The sequence below is a fragment of the Ovis aries genome, chromosome 9 (genome assembly GCF_016772045.2).
Source record: "Ovis aries strain OAR_USU_Benz2616 breed Rambouillet chromosome 9, ARS-UI_Ramb_v3.0, whole genome shotgun sequence".
In the NCBI taxonomy this organism is placed as follows: domain Eukaryota; kingdom Metazoa; phylum Chordata; class Mammalia; order Artiodactyla; family Bovidae; genus Ovis; species Ovis aries.
The window spans coordinates 23,054,863-23,075,658 of NC_056062.1; the positions used below are offsets into that span (position 1 = coordinate 23,054,863).

At 46.6% G+C, this 20,796-nt stretch overlaps 1 protein-coding gene across 3 annotated transcripts in view; it reads left to right on the forward strand.

Annotated features, from left to right (window-relative positions):
* Positions 1-20,796, forward strand: part of ADCY8 (adenylate cyclase 8) — a 235,114-nt gene that overhangs the window by 206,262 nt on the left and 8,056 nt on the right. For all 3 annotated transcript variants that reach the window (XM_027972893.3, XM_027972894.3, XM_027972895.3), the window contains 2 exons: positions 1,270-1,348; positions 9,714-9,872. In XM_027972893.3, the coding sequence (XP_027828694.1) occupies positions 1,270-1,348; positions 9,714-9,872 (238 nt within the window). The remainder of the gene's footprint in view (positions 1-1,269; positions 1,349-9,713; positions 9,873-20,796) is intronic.

A 20,796-nucleotide genomic window follows, 5' to 3' on the forward strand; every position in this document is an offset into this window, starting at 1 on the left:
AGATATAATAATGAGTTTCATCTATTATTAGCATCTATCTCCAAGGAAAAGCAGATGGAACTAGGAATTCGTGAATCTGCATCTTGTTGCAGCCTACAGAGTTCCTCGGAGCCCTGGGTCCCCATGTGCACAGTATCTCCCCAAGAGAAAGCACATTTCCATTCCTAAGTCTCTGTTCTGCCCAGAGAGCTGGACTGGATCTGGCCCTGTGTAAGCTGGGAGGGTCTTTTAGAATAAGGCGAGGTGAAAAGCTGGGCTTGGCAGCTGAGTTCATGCTGTCATTTCCCTGAGCCCCATGCTCCTCCTGCTAGTCTCCAGGGAGAACAGAAAAGGGAAGGCTGGAGATGGCCTGGGGGCCACCATATTTATGCCCATTCTACTCTCTCTGAGCACTGCATCTCATCTCTGAAGGCCCTGTTGTGTCCTTTAACACATCAGAGTCAAGTTTCCTCTGAATGAGTTCTGAGTATGTGTATGCTGGTGGTTGGGAAGCTATGAAACAAAGGAGTAGTGTGATCTGGTGCTGTTGTTCAGTCACTAAGTCGTGTCCGACTCTGCGACCCCAGGGACTGCAGCATGCCAGGTTCCTCTGTCCTTCACCAGCTCCTGGAGTTTGCTCAGACTCATGTTCATTGAGTCAGTGATGCCATCAGACCACCTTGTCCTCTGTTGCCGTCTTTTCTTCCTGCCCTCAATCTTTCTGGCTTTCGTCGTATTGAAAAAACAAAACTCTAGCAGCCATGCAGAAAAGAGATTGTAAAGGAGAACAACAGTGCCCCAAATTGCAAAAAGACCTTTTTATAAAAACCTAAGTGTGATTCTTAGATCACTTAGAACAGGCACTGCCACATAGCAAGTACGATGTGCCTGTCTCTTAAATGGGGCAACACTGAAGAAAGAGAATGTCTGTCTTCACATGGACCTTTGTGACAAGAAAGTGTAACAGCGCCTTGAAATTTAGGAAAAAAAAAGCTTTTTGCAATAGAAGACTTCATTATTAATGTGAATGCATTGTCTAGATGCTAGACTTTGGAGTCTTCCACCAGGTATGGCCTACATGACCTTGTGGCCTTGGGGGTCAACTGGTTTCTGATTAGCTTATATGGAGGCCTTCAGAGAGCCCCTATCATATAGTGAGAGCTCAGAAAACAGCTGCTGCTTTCTTTTTATCCCACTCCAGTCTGAATCTCAGTCTCATAATGGGTCTCCTTGAAGTCGCTTCATAGTTGTCAATAACCGCGCCACGATTTGCATTTCTCCTCCCAACAGAGATTTCCTGGGGACCAAGGAAGCGTCGCTGCTGCTGATGGCCATGTTCCTTCTGGCTGTGTTCTACCATGGACAGCAGGTAACCTGGCGTCTTCCTCTGCCTGCCTGTGCTTACCTGGCGTTTCCCGCTGCCATAAAACTGGCCTGGGGGCCACCACTCATCTCTGCATAGATGACTTTTAGTAGCTTGCAGCAAGTGGCGATTCTTCTTTTTCTTCTTCTTTTATTTTCTTTTGTTTCTTTCCTTTTTTTTTTTTTTTTTTTTTTGCCCCTTGGCTGAGCCATGCATGGCTTGTAGGATCTTAGTTTCCTGACCAGGGTTTGAACCTAGGCCCCAGTAATTAAAAGCACTGAGTCCTAAAGATTGAACTGCCAGGGAATTCCCAGCAAGTTGTGATTCTTAACAAAGCAATTCCTAGTATGGAACACTTAATAAAAAAACTAAGATGGAGATGATTTGGAGAGCAAGATGGTCTTCATTCCCTTTAGGTGCATCTCCGTCAATGAAATGATTATAAGGGAAAAAAAAAGACACAGAGCTTTCAATTTCTGGTTGAGGCCAACTGGGATCTCTTCCAGTTCTGTTGCCTGGATAAAACTATTACTATGGAAGTTGACCTGATGGGACAGTGGTAAAGAATCTTCCTGTCAATATAGAAGACCCAGGTTCGATCCCTGGGTCGGGAAGATTCCCCTGGAGAAGGAAATGGCAACCCACGCAAATATTCTTGCCTGGGAGATCCCATGGCCAGAGGAGCCTGGTAGGTTATAGTCCATGGGATTACAAAGGGTCTGACACAACCTAGCAACCAAACAATAACAATGGAAGTTGTGTAAATCAGGTTTGGGGATTTTTGTGTTTTGGCTTTTTTTTTTTTTTCATTTTTATTTTCTATTGGAGTATGGTTGAGTTAAAATGTTATGTTAGTTTCAAATGTACAGCAAAGTGATTCAGTTATATATGTATCTGTTCTTTTTCAAAATCTTTTCCCATTTAGGTTATTACAGAATATTGAGTTCAGATATTAAAGAATCTGCCTGCAACTCAGGTGACACAGGTTCAGTCTCTGGGTTGGGAAGATCCTCTGGAGAAGGAAATGGCAACCCAGTCCAGTATTCTTGCCTGGAGAATCCCATGGACAGAGGAGCCTGGTGGGCTACAGTCCATGGGATCTCAAAGAGTCAGACATGGCTGAGCGACTAACACACACTCACAACAGCACAGAGTGTGGAGCAAAGTTCCTGTGCTATACAATTGTTGTTTGTTTGCTAAGTCATGTCTGACCCTTTTGCAATTCCATGGACTGTATAGCCCGCCAGGCTCCTCTGGCCATGGACTTTTCCAGGCAAGGATACTGGAGTGGGTTGCTGTTTCCTTCTTCCTTGTTGGCTATCTATTTTAAATATAGGTATGTGTACATGCCAACTGGGTGGTGCTAGTGGTAAGAACCCACCTGCCAATGCAGGAGACATGAGAGATGTGGGTTCAATTCCTGGGTGGGGAAGATCCTCTGGAGGAAGGCATGGCAACGGACTCCAAGGACTTCTTGCCTGGAGAATCCTATGGACAGAGGAGCCTGGAAAACTACAGTCCATAGGGTCACAGAGAGTAGGATACAACTGAAACAACTTAGCATGCACACACACAGGTACATGTCTATTCCAAACTCCCAGTCCGGCTTGAGGACCATCTTAACCAAGGTTCCAATCCCACCCTGCCTCCAAGAAGTTTGTGGCCTTCTCTCTGACTCTCTGTTTCCTCCTCTTTAAAATAAGACAGTAATTCCTGACTAGGGCTGTTTTGAAGAATCATTTGAGATGATTGTACGTAGCATTTTGAGCACTGCCTTTCAGAGATAGAGGAGGCACTTCATCACTGATTTGTCCTGAGTGTATAAAGTGCCTGTAGTATTGATGCCACTTCCCCGTCTGCCAGGATCTGGGGTGGGCACCGTGGATAGCCTCGTACAAAACCCCATCCCTAGCCCCAAGGCTTCCTGTCTCCTGGAGGAGAGTGGGCACTAAGTAATGCAGTGTGGGATGTGCTCTGAATGGACCAGCCTTGTCCAAGGACCTCAAGAGTCAGAGAAGCAGGAAATGCTTCTGCATGGAGCATCACACCAGGCCTCACCCAAGAGATGTCACCTGTCCTCCACAACTGGTAGGATTTCTCCATGCGGACGCGGACCGTGAATGCAGCAACACTCGTCACTTTCTGCTAGAGCAAGGCCGTCTGCTTCACTGCTGTGCTCTGGATCCCAGTCCGTCTCTGTGTGTGTGTACTTCAAAAAAAGAAAAGTAACCAGGAAAGGAAAAAACCAAGAAGACTATCAGCCAGAGCAGAAATAGAAACATACCACTGAGAAGTCACCATGGAGACAGGGAGGTAATGAATCCTGAGAAACCAGGCATGAAACAGCCAAAAGCCCCAGGAAGCTAGAGATACATACAAAAAGTTATTTGTAATAAAGCGGGTTGGTAACATGTTGTTTAGTCACTAAGTCACGTCTGACTCTTTTGTGACCCCATGGACTGTAGCCCACCAGGCTCCTCTGTCCATGGATTTCCCAGGCAAGAAGACTGGAGTAGGTTGCCAGGGGATCTTCCCAACCCAACAATCGAAACTGTGTCCCCTGCTGGGCAGGTATATTCTTCACCACTGAACCACCTGGGAAGCCTGATAGTAAAAATGTACTCAGGGGGACAAAATCAATAAAACTAAACTTGGCAATCGAAGAAAAGAAGGCAAGAGTTAACATGGATAGCCTCCTACTATGTGTCTGGCACTTCACCTGTATTATCGAATCATCTCAACAACCTGAATGGTCATTACAACGGATCCTGTTTTACAGATGAAGGAAGTCAGGCTACTGAGCTGGAAAGTGAGAGAACTAGAATTCAACCCCAAATCTGTCTCCAGAGCCCACCTTTCCACTTTTGCGATCAGGGGAAAAACAAAAAGCACTGTCTGTGCGTCTTCACAACACCAAGGGCATTCAGTCCTGCAATATGACCTTACCTTGCTTTTCAGTTTCAGCTGGAACACTAAGCCAAAGGTCAAAGTCTGGCCGCTGGCAGTATCCCCCTACTTAGGTCTTTCTGGTTTTCCCTGAGAGCTGGGATCATGTCCTCCACATCCTAATGGCTTCTGGTTACAGGGGAGAAATTCTTCATCTGACATGCAAATAACAAGCCATTTGAGGGCTGTGAAAACAGAATCAGACAAGGCAATCCTATAGAAAAGTGTAGGTATACTCCATCACATGGGTTTTAAACTGACAAGTGAGAAATTCTCAGAAATGGCTAAGAGAAAGTTCAGAATTGGAGGGGGGAGGTCCTCATTTTAGAATAGGAAAGCTGTTTCTATCTTCCCTGTCGCCTTAAGGATTACTCTGTGCCTCTTAGTGCCTCCTCAAAGCTCTTCTGAAATCTGATTCAGTTTATTCTATTCTCCATTTGTCCTGCAAAAGCAGATAACCTTATCTCATGAAGAATATGAATAAAGTAAGAGCAAGTAAGTGAATAATGAGGGCCTGAGTACTTAAGTGATATCTGATTATTTTCTTTTTTAATTTTAACCTTCAAAAGGTTTTTTAAGAGATTTTTTTTAATGTGGACAATTTGTAAAGTCTTTATTGAATTTGCTACAATACTGTTTCTGTTTCATGCTTTGGTTTTTTTGGCTGCAAGTCATGTGGGATCTTAGTTCCCCGACCAGGGATTAAACCCGCACCCCTTGCATTGGAAAGCAGTCTTAACCCATGGACCACCAAGGAAGTCCCTCAAAAGGTTTTAAAATGACATAGCTGCGTCCCATAACTGTAGCAGTTACAGATGTACCCTTTGGAATGGGGTAGATATTATTCAAATCCCAACTCTGCCATTCAATAGATAAGTGACATTCAGTCATTTATCTAACTTTCTGTATCTCCGTTTCCTCACCTATAAAGTGGGTATGATAGTAACAGTTTCTGTTTTTTTGTAGTATTGAAAAAACTGTAATATTGTAGTATTTGTAGTATTGTTTTTTGCAGGTTTTTTGTAGTATTATATGAGAATATAATTATAATGCACCTCTCCCAGTGATTTGCGCTTGGAGTAAGTGCTCAAACATCGTGAGCTATTAATTTTTACTTTGGAAGCAAGAGTCTGAGACAAACAGAGAAAGTGTTATTATCCATCTGGTCACAAGGCAGCAGCAGAGACTCAAGTCACTTGAGGTCACAAAGTCACAAAGGAGAACCAAACAGAAACAGGGATGCAGATGCTCCAACTTCTTGGTCCACGCCCTCTCCACCACGTGGTGCTGCCTGTCTGTTAGAGGATACCTTTCTGCAGAACTGCATCACCTCAAGCATCATTTCATGACGCCCATCAGAGTCCTGTTCATCCGGATCAAGGCCGTCCACTCCTGGGTCTGTTACCTGCTCCCACTGTGTTCCCTGGTGACTCAGAGGCCCTCTATTTTTATTAAAGCCTGAATAATCCCCACTGATGCCTGGTACACAGCAGCATCCCAGTGGGAGCATGTGTAATTGTACATCTCCAGAGTGACGGAGGTGGTTATGTAAGCGAATAATTGGGAACTCTCATCCTGCACATATGTGAAAGCAATACGCCAAACACTTCCTCCTCCTCTGAGGCAGGTGAACATCCTGAATGTTGGACAGAAGAGAACAGACAGCCAGGTGCCTCCCACCTCGTGCCTGATTCATTGCAGCCCTGAGGTTTGGGCTTGGCCTCAGATCTCCCTTCAGAGCAAAGGACATCACACCTGTTCACAGAGATAGAGATTAATGAGGTCAGGTCTCTAGTTGCTTACTTCCGGGTCTGATAAAGATAGGCACTAGGATTGTGCAGCTTAGAAAGACCCAAGCCTTGGGACCAAATTATTAAATTTGCATCCCAACAAAGGTCCGGCTAGTCAAGGCTATGGTTTTTCCAGTGGTCATGTATGGATGTGAGAGTTGGACTGTGAAGAAAGCTGAGCGCCAAAGAATTGATGTTTTTGAACTGTGGTGCTGGAGAAGACTCTTGAGAGTCCCTTGGACTACAAGGAGATCCAACCAGTCCCTTCTAAAGGAGATCAGCCCTGGGTGTTCTTTGGAAAGAATGATGCTAAAGCTGAAACTCCAGTACTTAGCCCACCTCATGTGAAGAGTTGACTCATTGGAAAAGACTCTGATGGTAGGAGGGATTTGGGGGCAGGAGGAAAAGGGGACGACAGAGGATGAGATGGCTGGATGGCATCACCGACTCGATGGACATGAGTTTGAGTGAACTCCGGGAGTTGGTGATGGACAGGGAGACCTGGCGTGCTGTGATTCATGGGGTCGCAAAGAGTTGGACACGACTGAGCTACTGAACTGAACTGAACTGAACTGAGGCTCTTGGAAGAATAGATGACCTTGAGATGCTCAACCTCCCAAACCTGCCATTTCTTTACCTGCAAAAGGAAAAGTCTAATAGTTATCTATCAAGGGTTGGAGAACCGCTGAATGAAGTCATGTTCGTAGAGTGCAGGGGTTAAAAGCCACAGCTTGGAGTCCAAATGCCCTGAGTTCAAAGCCCAGCCTCTATCTGTGAAACCTTGGGCACCGGACTTTACCTTCCTGTGCCTCTGTTTCCTCAATTATAAAATGGGCATAAAAAAGTACCTGCTTTGTTGAGCCATGGTGTAATTAGAAGACTTTCAGTATGTTTGAAATGCTAAATACAGTGCCCAGTTCAAGACAAGGACTCAGCCCGTGTTAATTATCATTCTGTGTTAAGAGCCTGGCACAAAACATTTAAACAATGTTTGTTAGTTCCTTTGGTACTCTTTTCTTTTTTCTTTTATAAACTCAGAAATTTATTTCTCCCAGTGGAGGATAGGAAGTCCAAGGCCAAGGTGCTGGCAGATTCAGTGTCTGGTGAGGAGGGCCCACGTCCTGGTTCATAGGCTTCTCACTACATCCTCACATGGCAGGAGGCACAGGGACATCTCTGGGATCTCTTTTATAGACCTTGATCTCATTCATGAAAGTTCAAACCTCATGACCTAAACACCTCCCAAAGGCCCCACCTCTGAATACCATCACTTTGAGGGTTAAGATTTCAAAATATGAATTTTGAGGGCACACAAACCCTTGGTACTGTTTTCATGTAGCCAGTTCCTAAATGGTTTGGGAAGGGAAATCAGAACACAAAAAGCTGAAAAGGATTATTCATTGTATCTTGCAACTCAGATACAATGCAAGTGAAAGTATTAGTTGCTCAGTCATGTCCAACTCTTTGTGACCCCATGGACTGTGGCCCACCAGATTCCTCTGTCCATGGAATTCTCCAGGCAAGAATACTGTGGGTAGTCAGTCCCTTCTCCAGGGAATCTTCCCAACCCAGAGACTGAACCCAGGTCTCCCACATCGCAAGCAGATTCCTTACTGTCTGAGCCACCAAGGAAGCCCCTCAGATACAATCAATTCAGTTCAGTTGCTATCATGTCCAACTCTTTGCTACCCCATGGACTGCAGCACACCAGGCTTCCCTGTCCATCACCAACCCTGAGCTTGCTCAAACTCATGTCCATCGAGTTGGTGATGCCATCCAGCCATCTTATCCTCTTTTGTTCCCTTCTTCTCCTGCCTTCAATTTTTCTCAGCATCAGGGTCTTTTCTGATGACTCAGTTCTTTGCATCAGGTGGCCAAAGTATTGGAGCTTCAGCTTCAGCATCAGTCCTTCCAATGAATATTCAGGAATTTCCTTTAGTACTTGACTGGTTTGATCTCCTTGCTGTCCAAGGGACTCTCAAGAGTCTTTTCCAAAACCACAATAATCTAACAATAATACCACAGATACCACCACCTACCAGGTGATTGTTGTAAACACTTTGAAGATTCTTGTCGAGCTCTTTTTAGCCTTAGAATATTTCTCTCTATGAACGTGTCTGCAAATTATTGTGTTAAAAGATATTTGGAATAATTCCTCTCTGTGTGGTTATACCTGTAGGTTTGCTTGTTTGTTTGAGCTTTTAAAAATTCCATCCAGTTTCATAATTAAGTAAAATATTTCCATGATTCAAAAGTCAGGATTATAAAACAAGATATAATTTTTAAAGTTTAAATGTATCCCTGTTCCTTCACCCCACCTTCCTCGTCTCATTGTAATGATTTTTTATATTTTTGTACTTCGATTTTAATAAATAAAGAAATATATATATATGTGGAGAGAGAAATATATAGATATTCCCTTTCCTTAGATTGATAATGGCAAACTGTGCATGTATTTCTCCGCCTTAGATACCAACCCATCAAAGTACATATAGAGAAATGTTCTTCGTTTCTTTTTATAGCTGTATGTAAGTTTATTCAACCAAAATGAGCACTTGGATTGTTTCCAGCTTTTGCTATTAGAAATTCTGCTGAAAGAATAACCTTGCACCTCTGCCTTTTCATATTTTTGTCATCCACTGAGACTTGCACATAAGACAAAGAAAAAAAAAATAGCTGAATTTTTTTAAGCCCTTGAATTCAGGGCGTCTAACCATGTGTTTAATGGTGCAACATATTGTTCATTTCAACAGTTAAAGACTTTGAAATAATGACGTTACTAAAAGCCCTCATAAATATGATTTCTGAGATTTTTTAGAAAAGGAAACTGTCCTCTTTCCAATGAAAAGAAATGCTAAGATGGGAGAGAAGTTGGCAAAGGGTGGATACACGTATGTGTATGGCAGAGTCCCTTTGCTGTTCACCTGAAACTATCAAAACATTGTTAATCAGCTATACCCCAATACAAAAGATAAAGTTTTTAAGAAAGAGTAACAATTTTTAAAAATTAAAAATCAAACAGAATTTTAGGAGAAGAGGGAACTAATAGGTATTAAATACCTACTGTGACTCATATGTTCTACTTACAACTTCCTAAATAATTCCTGACCCAGGGATTGAACCCACGTCTCCAGCACTGCAGGTGGATTCTTTACCACTGAGCCACTAGGACATCCTTGTTGTATAGATTAAAGGCATTAATATATGTATATTCCCTAGAAAAGTTCCTGGCACCATCTAATGAGCACAGCCTACGTGTTAGCTGGTTTTACTACTGTAATTTATTTGTTGGGTCAAGAAATATTAATGGAACACCAGCCCTGTGCCAGGAACGTTGCTATACGGTAAGGATGTGATATTGAACTGGGGGAAGAACCTTGACCTCACAGCACCTGCAAAGCACAGTGGAGGAAAGAATCAATGGCAAAATCCTAGGTGCCCCAGTGCTAGGAAGGGGAGGTACACAGCCCTGTAAAACCTACTTATCTTCTGATCTCTTGGTGTCAGGCAAAAGGCCTCCCAAAATGTTCAGCTTGGGCTCTGTTTCACCTGTGGAGGGCTCCGGAGAAACCCTGTCCACCTCCCACAAACGTGTGTCTGAACCCGTTCCTTCCCTTCTGTCCCCTGAACCGCAGCTGGAGTACACGGCCCGCCTGGACTTCCTGTGGCGAGTCCAGGCCAAAGAGGAGATCAACGAGATGAAGGAGCTGAGGGAGCACAATGAGAACATGCTGAGGAACATCCTGCCCAGCCACGTGGCCCGCCACTTCCTGGAGAAGGACCGGGACAATGAGGTGAGCCCAGGCTTGTCCGGCTCCCGAGGACGGGCAGCCGCGGGAGGGCTGCGGTAGGACACACTGACCCCAAGCGCTCGGAGGGTCCTGCTGTCCTCATCTGGAGACCAGGCCCACTCCCCAGTACTCTGAAACACGCATGTGGCCTCCCCAGCTTCTGGTACCTCGTCTGTAAGATGCATGTAATAAGTTCGCTAGTGCAAGACTGAGTTGGGATTTTAAAGTTTTACATAGGTGTGCATATATATATAGAGAAATCCAACAATTCCACTTAGGGGTTAAGTAACCAACAGGATGCAAACTAGAGTCACAAGAAGACAGCTGCACAGTCACATTCATAGCAACATTATTTATAATAGCGGAATGTTGGGATCACACAAGACTCCATCAAAAGATAAATGGACAAGGGAAACGGGGTCTGTATGTACAGCGGAATGTTGTGTGAATACATATAGAGGAATGTTGTTCAGTCTTCGGAAGGAAGTAAATTCTGACACATGCTGCCACACGGATGAAGCCTGAACACTACAGCAAGTGAAGTAAGCCTTAGCCTTTGCCTACAAAAGGACAGCCTTGTCTGAGCAAAGCAAACTAAACCTTCCTGTTGTCCGAGTCACAACAAACACTCAAAAAATATTTCTCAGGCACAGACTGTGCAATAAACATCTAAAAGGCCCTGGGACGCTTCTGGGGGATTACCTCGACAAGGGCTTGCCATCATGTAGCTTATATTCAAATGGGGGCAGAGAGATAACAGCCCAGTACAGAAGCACACTGTGACGGCGCTGCTCCGATGGGTGAGCAAAGGTTACCTGCTAGTAGCTGCTGGCAAGGGCAGGTGTGATCAGGGGAGATGCCCACACCTGGCCTGCAACAGAGTGATGGGAAGGACCAAGTCATCCTAAGAGAGTGGGGAGGAGGCAGGGCAATTCAGGAGAGAGAGAACAGCACAAGCAGAGACAAGGTGAGGATGAGCTTGAGGTGCCCGTGGAACAGGAAGGTCGGGCTAGAGGATTGTCTCAGTCCCCCAAGGCTGTTATAATAAATACTGCATGACTTAAAGCAACAGAAATGCCTTCTCTCACAGTCCTGGCAGCCAGAAATCTGAAATCAGAGCAGTAACATGACCATGCCCTCTCTGAAGTCTCTAGGAAGAATTCTTCCTCCTCTTCCAGCTTCTGGTGGCCTCAAGCACTCCTTAGCTTGTGGCCACATCAGTCTAGTCTCTGCCTTAGTCATATGACCTTCCCCCTCCTTATAAGGGCCTGTGTCCTCTTTTCATATGAGGACACCAGTCCTTAGATTTAGGACTCTCTCTCTCCAGTATGACCTCATCTTAGCTTAATCACATTTGCAAAGACCTCGTTTCCAAATAAGGGCTCATTCTGAGGTTGTGGAAAGAAAGAAAGGGAAAATGAAAGTCGCTCAGTCATGTCTGACTCTTTGCAACCCCATGGACTATACAGTCCATGGAATTCTCCAGGCCAGAATACTGAAGTGGGTAGCCTTTCCCTTCTCCAGGGGATCTTCCCAACCCATGGATCGAACCACACTGCAGGCAGATTCTCTACCAGTTGAGCCACATGGGAAGCCCGGGTTGTGCGGGGGACATGAATCTGGAACACTTCCCATTCCAAGGATGAAGAGTGATGAGTGATGTGAGAAGGTCTGGGGCCAGGGCCTAGTAGTTGGGTCTCATGGAGTATGGTAGGGTTCAGGGCACCCTTTTGAGTGCTGTGTGAGCCTTCTTTGGAAAGTGTTACCTAATCTGACCAAATGCTAATAGAGTGTGGATAGTTCAGTTCAGTTCATTTCAGTCGCTCAGTCGTGTCCAACTCTTTGTAACCCCATGAATTGCAGCACACCAGGCCTCCCTGTCTATCACCAACTCCCGGCGTTCACCCAAACTCATGTCCATCGAGTCAGTGATGCCATCCAGCCATCTCACCCTCTGTTGTCCCCTTCTCTTCCTGCCCTAATCCCTCCCAGCATCAGAGTCTTTTCCAATGAGTCAGCTCTTTGCATGAGGTGGCCAAAGTACTGGAGTTTCAGCTTTAGCATCAGTCCTTCCAAAGAACACCCAGGACTGATCTCCTTTAGAATGGACTGGTTGGATCTCCTTGCAGTCCAAGGGACTCTCAAGAGTCTTCTCCAACACCACAGTTCAAAGGCATCAATTCTTAGGCACTCAGCTTTCTTCACAGTCCAACTTTCACATCCCTACATGACCACTGGAAAAACCATAGCCTTGACTAGACAGACCTTTGTTGGCAAAGTATGTCTCTGCTTTTTAATATGTTATCTAGATTGGTCGTAACTTTCCTTCCAAGGAGTAAGAGTCTTTTAATTTCATGGCTGCAATCACCATCTGCAGTGATTTTGGAGAAAGCAAAGGAGAAAAGGAAAGATATAAGCATCTGAATGCAGAGTTCCAAAGAATAGCAAGGAGAGATAAGAAAGCCTTCCTCAGTAATCAATGCAAAGAAATAGAGGAAAACAACAGAATGCGAAAGACTAGAGATCTCTTCAAGAAAATTAGAGACACCAAGGGAACATTCCATGCAAAGATGGGCTCGATAAAGGACAGAAATGGTATGGACCTAACAGAAGCAGAAGATACTAAGAAGAGGTGGCAAGAATATACAGAAGAACTGTACAAAAAAAAGATCTTCATGATCCAGATAATCATGATGGTGTGATCACTCACCTAGAGCCAGACATCCCGGAATATGAAGCCAAGTGGGCCTTAGAAAGCATCACTATGAACAAAGCTAGTGGAGGTGATGGAATTCCAGTTGAACTATTTCAAATCCTGAAAGATGATGCTGTGAAAGTGCTGCACTCAATATGCCAGCAAATTTGGAAAACTCAGCAGTGGCCACAGGACTGGAAAAGGTCAGTTTTCATTCCAGTTCCAAAGAAAGGCAATGCCAAAGAATGCTCAAACTACTGCACAATTGCATTCATCTCACATGCTAGTAAAGTAATGCTCAAAATTCTCCAAGCCAGGCTTTAGCAATACATGAACCGTGAACTTCCAGATGTTCAAGCTGGTTTTAGAAAAGGCAAAGGAACCAGAGGAAAGACTTGCCAACATCCACTGGATCATGGAAAAGGAAGAGAGTTCCAGAAAATCATCTATTTCTGCTTTATTGACTATGCCAAAGCCTTTGACTGTGTGGATCACAATAAACTGGAAAATTCTGAAAGAGACGGGAATACCAGACCACCTGACCTGCCTCTTGAGACACCTATATGCAGGTCAGGAAGCAACAGTTAGAACTGGACATGGAATAACAGAGTGTGGATAAGAGAGTCACAAAGCCAGAAACTAGTTAGGTCATCAGGAAAGGGTCTGATGGGGAGGCCTAAGATGTCACAGTGAGATAGAAGTGGATGAATCCCAGGTACCTTTACAGATTGGAGTCAACAGGACTCGATAATGGAGTGGATGTGAAAGGTAAGAAATGGAGAGGAAAAAAAAAAAACAACACAAAAATCAAGCCATTTGGTTCACCCTCTCACCACCTAGAAAAAGGTAACTCAAGAGGGAAATAAAAGATGCCTTTGAAGACCTGAAGGGTTATCGCACGAGAGGGACTGACCTTGCTCTGTGAGACTCCAGAGGGCAGACCCAGGGCCGTGGACACCCTCAGGGGATATCTCTGTATTCAGCACTATGTGGAACCCTATGGTGATGGGGCCATCAGGCTGTGAGACCCACAAGAGCAGGGACAACGTCAGTCTTAGTCACCACCAATCCTTGGGCCCTGGTGCCTTCACCCTGTGGTCTTGCTCACTAAAGGTTTATGGACAAACTAGAATGGTGAGTTCCTTTGCTGAAACTTTTTAAGTGGAGAGAAGAAAGGCCTTGCCAAGGAAGGACACTACAAAGGCAAGGTCAGTTGTCGGGGAGACCAGACCAAGACAACCCTTCCACTAGAGAGTTTCAAACTAAGTCAAATAGGGGATGAAAAACTCATAGAGCAAAGATCACAGACTGGCTGATCCTGAGACAAATCTGACCAGCAAGCCAGTGGGCTGGGACAGTGGTCAGTTGGTTGTTTTGCTTTTTGGTTTTAATTGGTAGATTCGATGCCTTTAGACATGGAATGGACTCTCCAATTTATTCATCTCTACTCTGACACTTACGTTACCTGCTGGACCTCTGAAAACATTTGGGGTTGTGACCCCTGCCTTAGGATAGAATTTAGGAGAGACCTACAAGGTCCATTTCCCATCTGAGCCTCTGCAAAAGGCCAGTGGGAGAGAAACCAAGAGCATGAGTCATCTGCTGCTTGAATAATCAGCCCTTGAAGAACTCACGCCCTTGAGAGTCTGTTGGATGCAGATTAAGGCACCAAACACCCTCAACAGATGGAGTTCTCTGGAATTGGGTTCAAGCCTGGTTTCCTTAGAGCTCCCTAAGGTCAGGGACTTTGTTGCAAGAGCTTCTTGAGGAAGCCAAGAAAGCGAAATGTCGCTGAGCATCAACTGCAACCACCGGAAGAAGCAGATGGAGCGCTGGAGCCCTTGGAGGGAAGACCCACAAAGAAATGAAAGGAAAGCCACCTGTCAATCAAGACACCAAAACAAGGAGTTATTTGGAACCAGTGGGGAAGAACAAGAATGCACTGGCTGACTTCATACTGAAAGGAAGGAAACCAACCAGAGATGCCCAGACCCCAGGTCATCAGCAATTATTCTAGCCAAACCCCCACTGAGCAAAATAAAGGTCAGGCTCAGCCTTCATCACATGGATAAGACATTCTCAATAGAAAGTCTTGTCAAGTTCATTTGTGGTTTTATAAATATTTAAACAGTTTGCACTTGGCTAGGCTTAAACAGAGAAAGTTTTCGCTTTGCCTGGAGGACTTCACGTTATACTGCCGTATCATTTACTGAACACCTACTGTGTGCCAGGTGCTGAGACAGGCAATTGATGAAAATGATCTTTCATTCTATTCACAACCTGAAGAGGAGGGTTCTGTGACCCCCACTGTCGTGATGAAGAAACTGGGGCTCAGAGAGGTCCATGGTGTGCCTCTGTTGACTTTAGCAAAGCCACGACTCTGCTCCAGCCCCTCGAATTTCTTCCATCTGTGCCACGTTACCCCTTACTGTGCTGCTGCCGTGGTGCCCCAGGAGTTTGTCAAGATGAGGGAGTGTGTACGTGTGTGTGGTGGTTATAGAAGATGTCTATGTGGTGTGACTTATATTGCGTAGATATCTGGAAAGATTGGGATGTGTGTCTGGAAATATGAACGTATATGTGGGAGAACTTGGCATTTGTGTGTGTGTGTGTGTGTGTGTGTGTGTGTGTGTGTGAGTGCTTGTGCATGTGTGTGTGTGTGCAGGAGACATAGGCAGAGTGGTGTAACATGTGAAGGGGTGACAGACAGAGGCAGGACAGCTATAGCCTGCAAGAATTCCCAATTTCATGCTCTGTTTCCATAAGAGGCATTTTTAGCTTCTTCTCTCGCTACAAATCTGACTGTGATACAAACCTGTGAATATCTGCTTGGGGACATTCGTGACTTTGGGTCCCAGCTTTCAGAGGTGAGGGCAGTGCTCACCGATATGGGCAACAAGGCAGTAAGAATGATTCTCCCCATTTCATTGATGAAGAAACTGAGGCTCAGAGAAGTAAAGGAATCTGCCCAAGGTCACAAAGCTAGTGTGTGGTGAGCGGGAATTCGAGCCCAGCTATGCACAGCCTCCAAGCCCGATGCTGTGCTTTTTCTCCTGCACTTTGCTCTCAGGGCCTGAGTGGCAGAGACGGGGGAGCAGTGGCAAGGAATGACGCAAGCCACCCAAGCCTAGGGCAGCTGACAGAGCCTTGCCCTCGGGAACATCCTGTCCGAGTCTGTTCCGGCTGTGTCAGCCACGCAGAGGTCCTGGCAGCTTCTGCTATCCTGCTTGACTTTCGGCTTAGAATAGCACTCAGCACGCCAGGCAGGGACTCTCTTGCCGATCAGGCCAGCTGGGCCGGGTCAGCAGTGTCAGGCAGGCGCTCGCTGAGTCCCAGGAAACCTGCTCGCTCATCCCGGCTCCGTTGAAACTTCTGAAAGGACAGTGACAAGGGCAGTTGTCTCAGGTGCTGGACAGCCCGTGCCACACAAATGCCGCCTCTGCCCTGAGCTAGCTGTGTGACCCAGGGCAGCTTATGCAACCTCTCTGAATCCATTCTGTCATCCAGCTGAGGAGGAAATAATACCAACCTTGCTGAACTGCTGTGAGAATTAAATTGGGCAAGAAGAACGCATGAAGTGCCGGCTGTAAGCAGGGCTCATCGTAGAAGAGCCATTTGGTATATTTGAAAATCTGATGCCTGAACTTCAGTCCTGGCTCCTCACACGACTCTCTGACCGTGAACAAGTGGCCAGCCTCTCTAGAGCTCATTTTCCGCCTCTCCACAGTAACAGTATCCCCCAACTGTACGTTACAACATTTACATGAGTTATTATGCATAAAGGGCTTAAGCAGTGCCTGGCACATTTTACAAGCCCTCTGATGCTTGCTGTTGTTAATTCTGAAAATATGAGTCATCATTACTCTTTTCCACTCCCAGCCCCACCTCCCACCTATTCACTCCATCATTCATTCCCCAAGGATTTCTTGAGGGTCAACCATGTGCCATATGTTATTCTGGATCCTGGGGTTCAAACAAAGAAGAACAAAGAAGACGAAGTCCTGCTTGATATGAGGCACGTGTTTTTCTGGGAAAACAGACATTAAAACGAATGAATATGTAACACAGTTATATATTAATGTTAATGTTCTATGAGGGTGGACGAAGCTGAGTTAGACAACTGTTGTTGCTGTTGTTGTTCAGTCGCTAAGTAATGTCCGACTCTTTGCGATCCCCTGGACTATAGCCTGCCGGGCCCCTCTGTCCATGGGATTGTCCAGGCAAGAATACTGGAGTAGGCTGCTGTTTCTTCCTCCAGGGGATCTCCCACCCCAGAAATCACACCCGTGTCTCCTAAATTGGCAGGAAGATTCTTTACCACTGAGCCACCTCGGTACCCCCCAGTAAGAGAAAACCACGTGTGAAAAGAGGGCATTTACACTGGAGGGTCCTGGAAGTTCTCTCTGAGCACATGGCATTTGAGCTGAGACCTGAGGATACTTACAAGGCCAGGAGGTATCAGACACTGTTTCTCCCCTGCAGAGAGGTGACTTCACTTAGTTTAAGACACACAGGATCAGACAGGCCTGGGCCAATGAAAAACCAGACTTGGTTCCCTGGGCAAAATCTTCATCTTGGCTTCCGGGTAGGGGGCAGAGGGTGGAGCATGCAGGCGCTCGAATCCTCTGCAAAGCCCAAACCTGTACATCCAGCCAGAGGAGGGTGACAATGAAACAATAATGGCCTTTCTATACTCATCAATCCCTCTGCAGCGTTCAGTGTTTTTATCTTTTTAGAACTCAAAATAGAAAGAAACAGATGGCACACTCAGCGCGGTCGATTGGAGCGAGTCAGGTGACAGGATGTCTCTAAAGGTGTGGACAGGTGTGGGCAGGGGTCTGGAGCTCTCCCGTGAACCCCTCCAAGCACCCCACCCCCTTCTCCCTGCTCGCTTGGAAAGGGTGGGGGCAACCTGCCTGGGTCACGGCAGTGACCTCGCAAGCCCTCTGACACCCAGATGAGGGTTATCAACTGGGGACGCTGGGCCAGAGATCCAGGAGCAGGGGAAGGAGAATGAGGTCAGTATATTATTATTCCTTTGGTTCCCTGCCTTGGGATCCATCTGAGGCTGCCTACATCCCCCACAGAAACTGACAGCTCCTCCCGAGGCCACTGCTGGGCCGCCTCCGATGTCAAATCAACATCCTTGTGTCTGGCTCTTCTCATCCCTTTGAGGCCAGGAGGACGGCAGCTCAACTGCCACAGCTCGACTGCCACGAGCCCTGTTTTCCTGAGGGATTTCTTAGGGGAAACTTGTACTTGACCCTCATCTTCCTAGTTAAGCCCTTTGTAAATTGTTGTCCTTTAATCGCTAAGTCATGTTCAACTCTTTGCAACCCCCTGGACTGTAGCCCGCCAGGCTCCTCTGTCCATGGGATTCTCCAGGCAAGAATACTGGAGTGGGTTGCCATGCCCACCTCCAGGAGATTTTCCTGACCCAGGGGTTGAACCCACATCTCGTGCGTTGGTAGGCGAGTTGTTTACTGTTCACCTGGGAAGCCCTTTGTAAATTACCCTCCTTGAATTATCTTAATTTGAATGTGCCCTTTCTTTTCTGTTGTGTCCCTAGTTGAAGCCACAGGAACAAAGAAGTGGGTAAAGCCTCATAGGGTCAATAGTCTTGGGAACTGGTACCATCCCACGCCTGAAGGGTCAACAGATAAAGCAGTTCCCGGGACCAGTGAGAGTTGTAGCGCTAGGAGAGGGCACCTTGACAGGAGCCAGGCCACCAGGAGAAGACAGCCACTGCTGACCGCAGTGCAGAGGATCAAGGGCGCCACACAGAGCATCTCGGGAAGACCAGGGCGGCAGCAGATCAGACTTGAGCATCTCCTCTACCCCCGAGGGACCTGAAGCAGAGACCTGATCTCCCTGGCCGAGACCACGGGACTACATCTGCAGGCTCATCGTCTCCTCTCTTCACGTGTTCCCAACTTGGCCCACTGAGGAAAGAGCTTCCTGTGACACCTTCCACCCTCTGGGGCAGTGCTATGGAGGCGGGGTCTCATCACCACCTATCCCACCTTCCCCGCCCTAGTGGATGTGACTGGGGAGGCCAGAGTCGTTGGACTACTGTGCTAATGGCTCATGAATCCCGCAGTCTGTCTCATTTCCTCTGGGACTTGTTTGTGCCCAAGACAAAGAAGTTCTGTCCTTCCACTTGGCCAGCCCAGTAGTGCAGAACCCCCTTGCTACCCGCTAGGATCACAGAATGTGACTGTGTTTGGAGATGAGGTCTTTAAAGGGAGAGGGTAGGGTTCTCATCTAAAGTGCCTGGTGTCTTTATAAAAGGAGGAAATTAGGACACAGATACACATGTAACAGACCTCACGTGAAGACCCAGGGAGAAGAAGCCACCTGTAAGCCAATGGAGAGCAGCCTCAGAAGGAGCCAACCCAGCCAACACCTTGACCTTAAGCTTCTAGCCTCCAGCACTGTGAGAAGGTAAACTTCGGTAGTTTAAGCCCCTTGGGCTGCAGCACTTTGTTACAGCAGCTTGAGCAAACTAATACAACAGGTAATTGAGCAAACAGAGATTTTCTTTCTCTCCGAATCGCAGCCATTCAGAGGATGCGGTTCTGTAGGTTTGCTTATGCAGGTTCTCCGACCCATAAAGCAGCCAGGCTTCTCCTACGGTATCGCTCCATTGTTCAAGGCCAAGGTGAATGACCCAGCCTCAGAAAGCTGTGTACCATGGCTATGCAACTTGGCTACAATCTGCACTGCCCCCCAGTCCAACCCAATCCAGCTGGTCACCAGCCACCTCTGCACTTTTGAATGAAGGTTAGCAAAACCATCCATTCAGATGTACCCACTCTTAAAGCTCAAGTCAACTGATCATGGATCAGGGACAACCTCTTTCTCAGACCAAGGGCATAAAAGGCAGAGAAGTCAAGTCCAGGTGTGCTGAGTGGGAAAGACCCTGGACGTCTTTAACCCTGGCTCTTCTGCTGCCAACTGCATGATCCCAATGTCTTAGGTCATCCGTGTCTCATTTTCCTTATCTGTATAGTGGGTATAAAAATTGTACCTACTTCTCACAGGATTAGCTCAAGGATTAAAGCATCGGATTCTATCCAAAAGTGCTTTGTAAAGCTTTAATGTTTCCTACACAGGCTAAGGGACCTGGGTTCAATCCCTGGGTCGGAAAGATCTCCTGGAGAAGGAAATGGCAGTCCACTCTAGTACTCTTGCCTGGAAAATTCCATGGACAGAGGAGCCTGGTACAGTCCATGGGGTCACAAAGAGTCAGACACAACTGAGCGACTTCACTTTCACTTTAGACCCTGTATAGGGCATGTACGACATTGCAGGCATCCAAAAACTACTAATTGGATGATTTGAACACGTTGAGATGAATGGCGTGGAGTCCCTGCCCTTGCGGAGTCCACAGGTAAAGGAAGAGAGGGACATTAAGACGATGCACACGGCGGGCCCAGGTGCCCGCACGGCCCAAGTCAGCCTCCCACCCCTATCGGTGAGTCCGGGAAGTTTTGCAGGAAGATATGATACCTAGGTGGGTAGTGAAGGCAGAAAACTAGAGTTAGCCTGGTTAGGGAGGCTCATTTCAGGGAAGGAAGGACCTATTCTATCAAGGGACAGACAGTAAAAATGAAAGCATTGAAGAGGATGTGTCTTTGGCTTCTTCCAGAAACATTCTTTGGGACAAGGGTTCGCGTGCAAGTGTCTTGCTTGGAGGTTGTCCCAGGAAACTCTCCCAGGTAGACAGGCGAGGAAGAAGGAATGTAGGGAGAGGACAGGAACCCGGTCTTGAGGCGTTGTCAGCCTGGTTAGCTCTGTGGGTGGCTGGAGCTGAATCTCGCTGGAGAATCTGGCAAGTGGCGTAGAAAGCTCGCCTCAACGTTCTCCGGCCCAAAGGGTGAGGGCGCGGAGGACTATGCTGGTGTCCATTGGAATCTGTTAACAGCAGCTAAGCAGGGAGTGGAGGGGGCGGGCGTTAGTTTCCTGGAGATTTTAGCCTGCAGCTCACATGGGCAGAGTGCCCTCTAGTGGCCAGAGAAAAACTCCATGCAAAGAAACTCAAGGGCCGGCTGACTGCAGAACCTGAGAAGAGAGAATGCAGGCCAGGCGCCTACTGCGTCCGCTATCGTGAGCATACAGGAGTACAGATGCTTCTCTGTTTCTGGAACACAAGGCCCAACACAGGAAATTGCAGGCCATGAAGCGGAAGAAACAGGCGGAAGCGAGGACAGGAATATGTGAATATAGGTC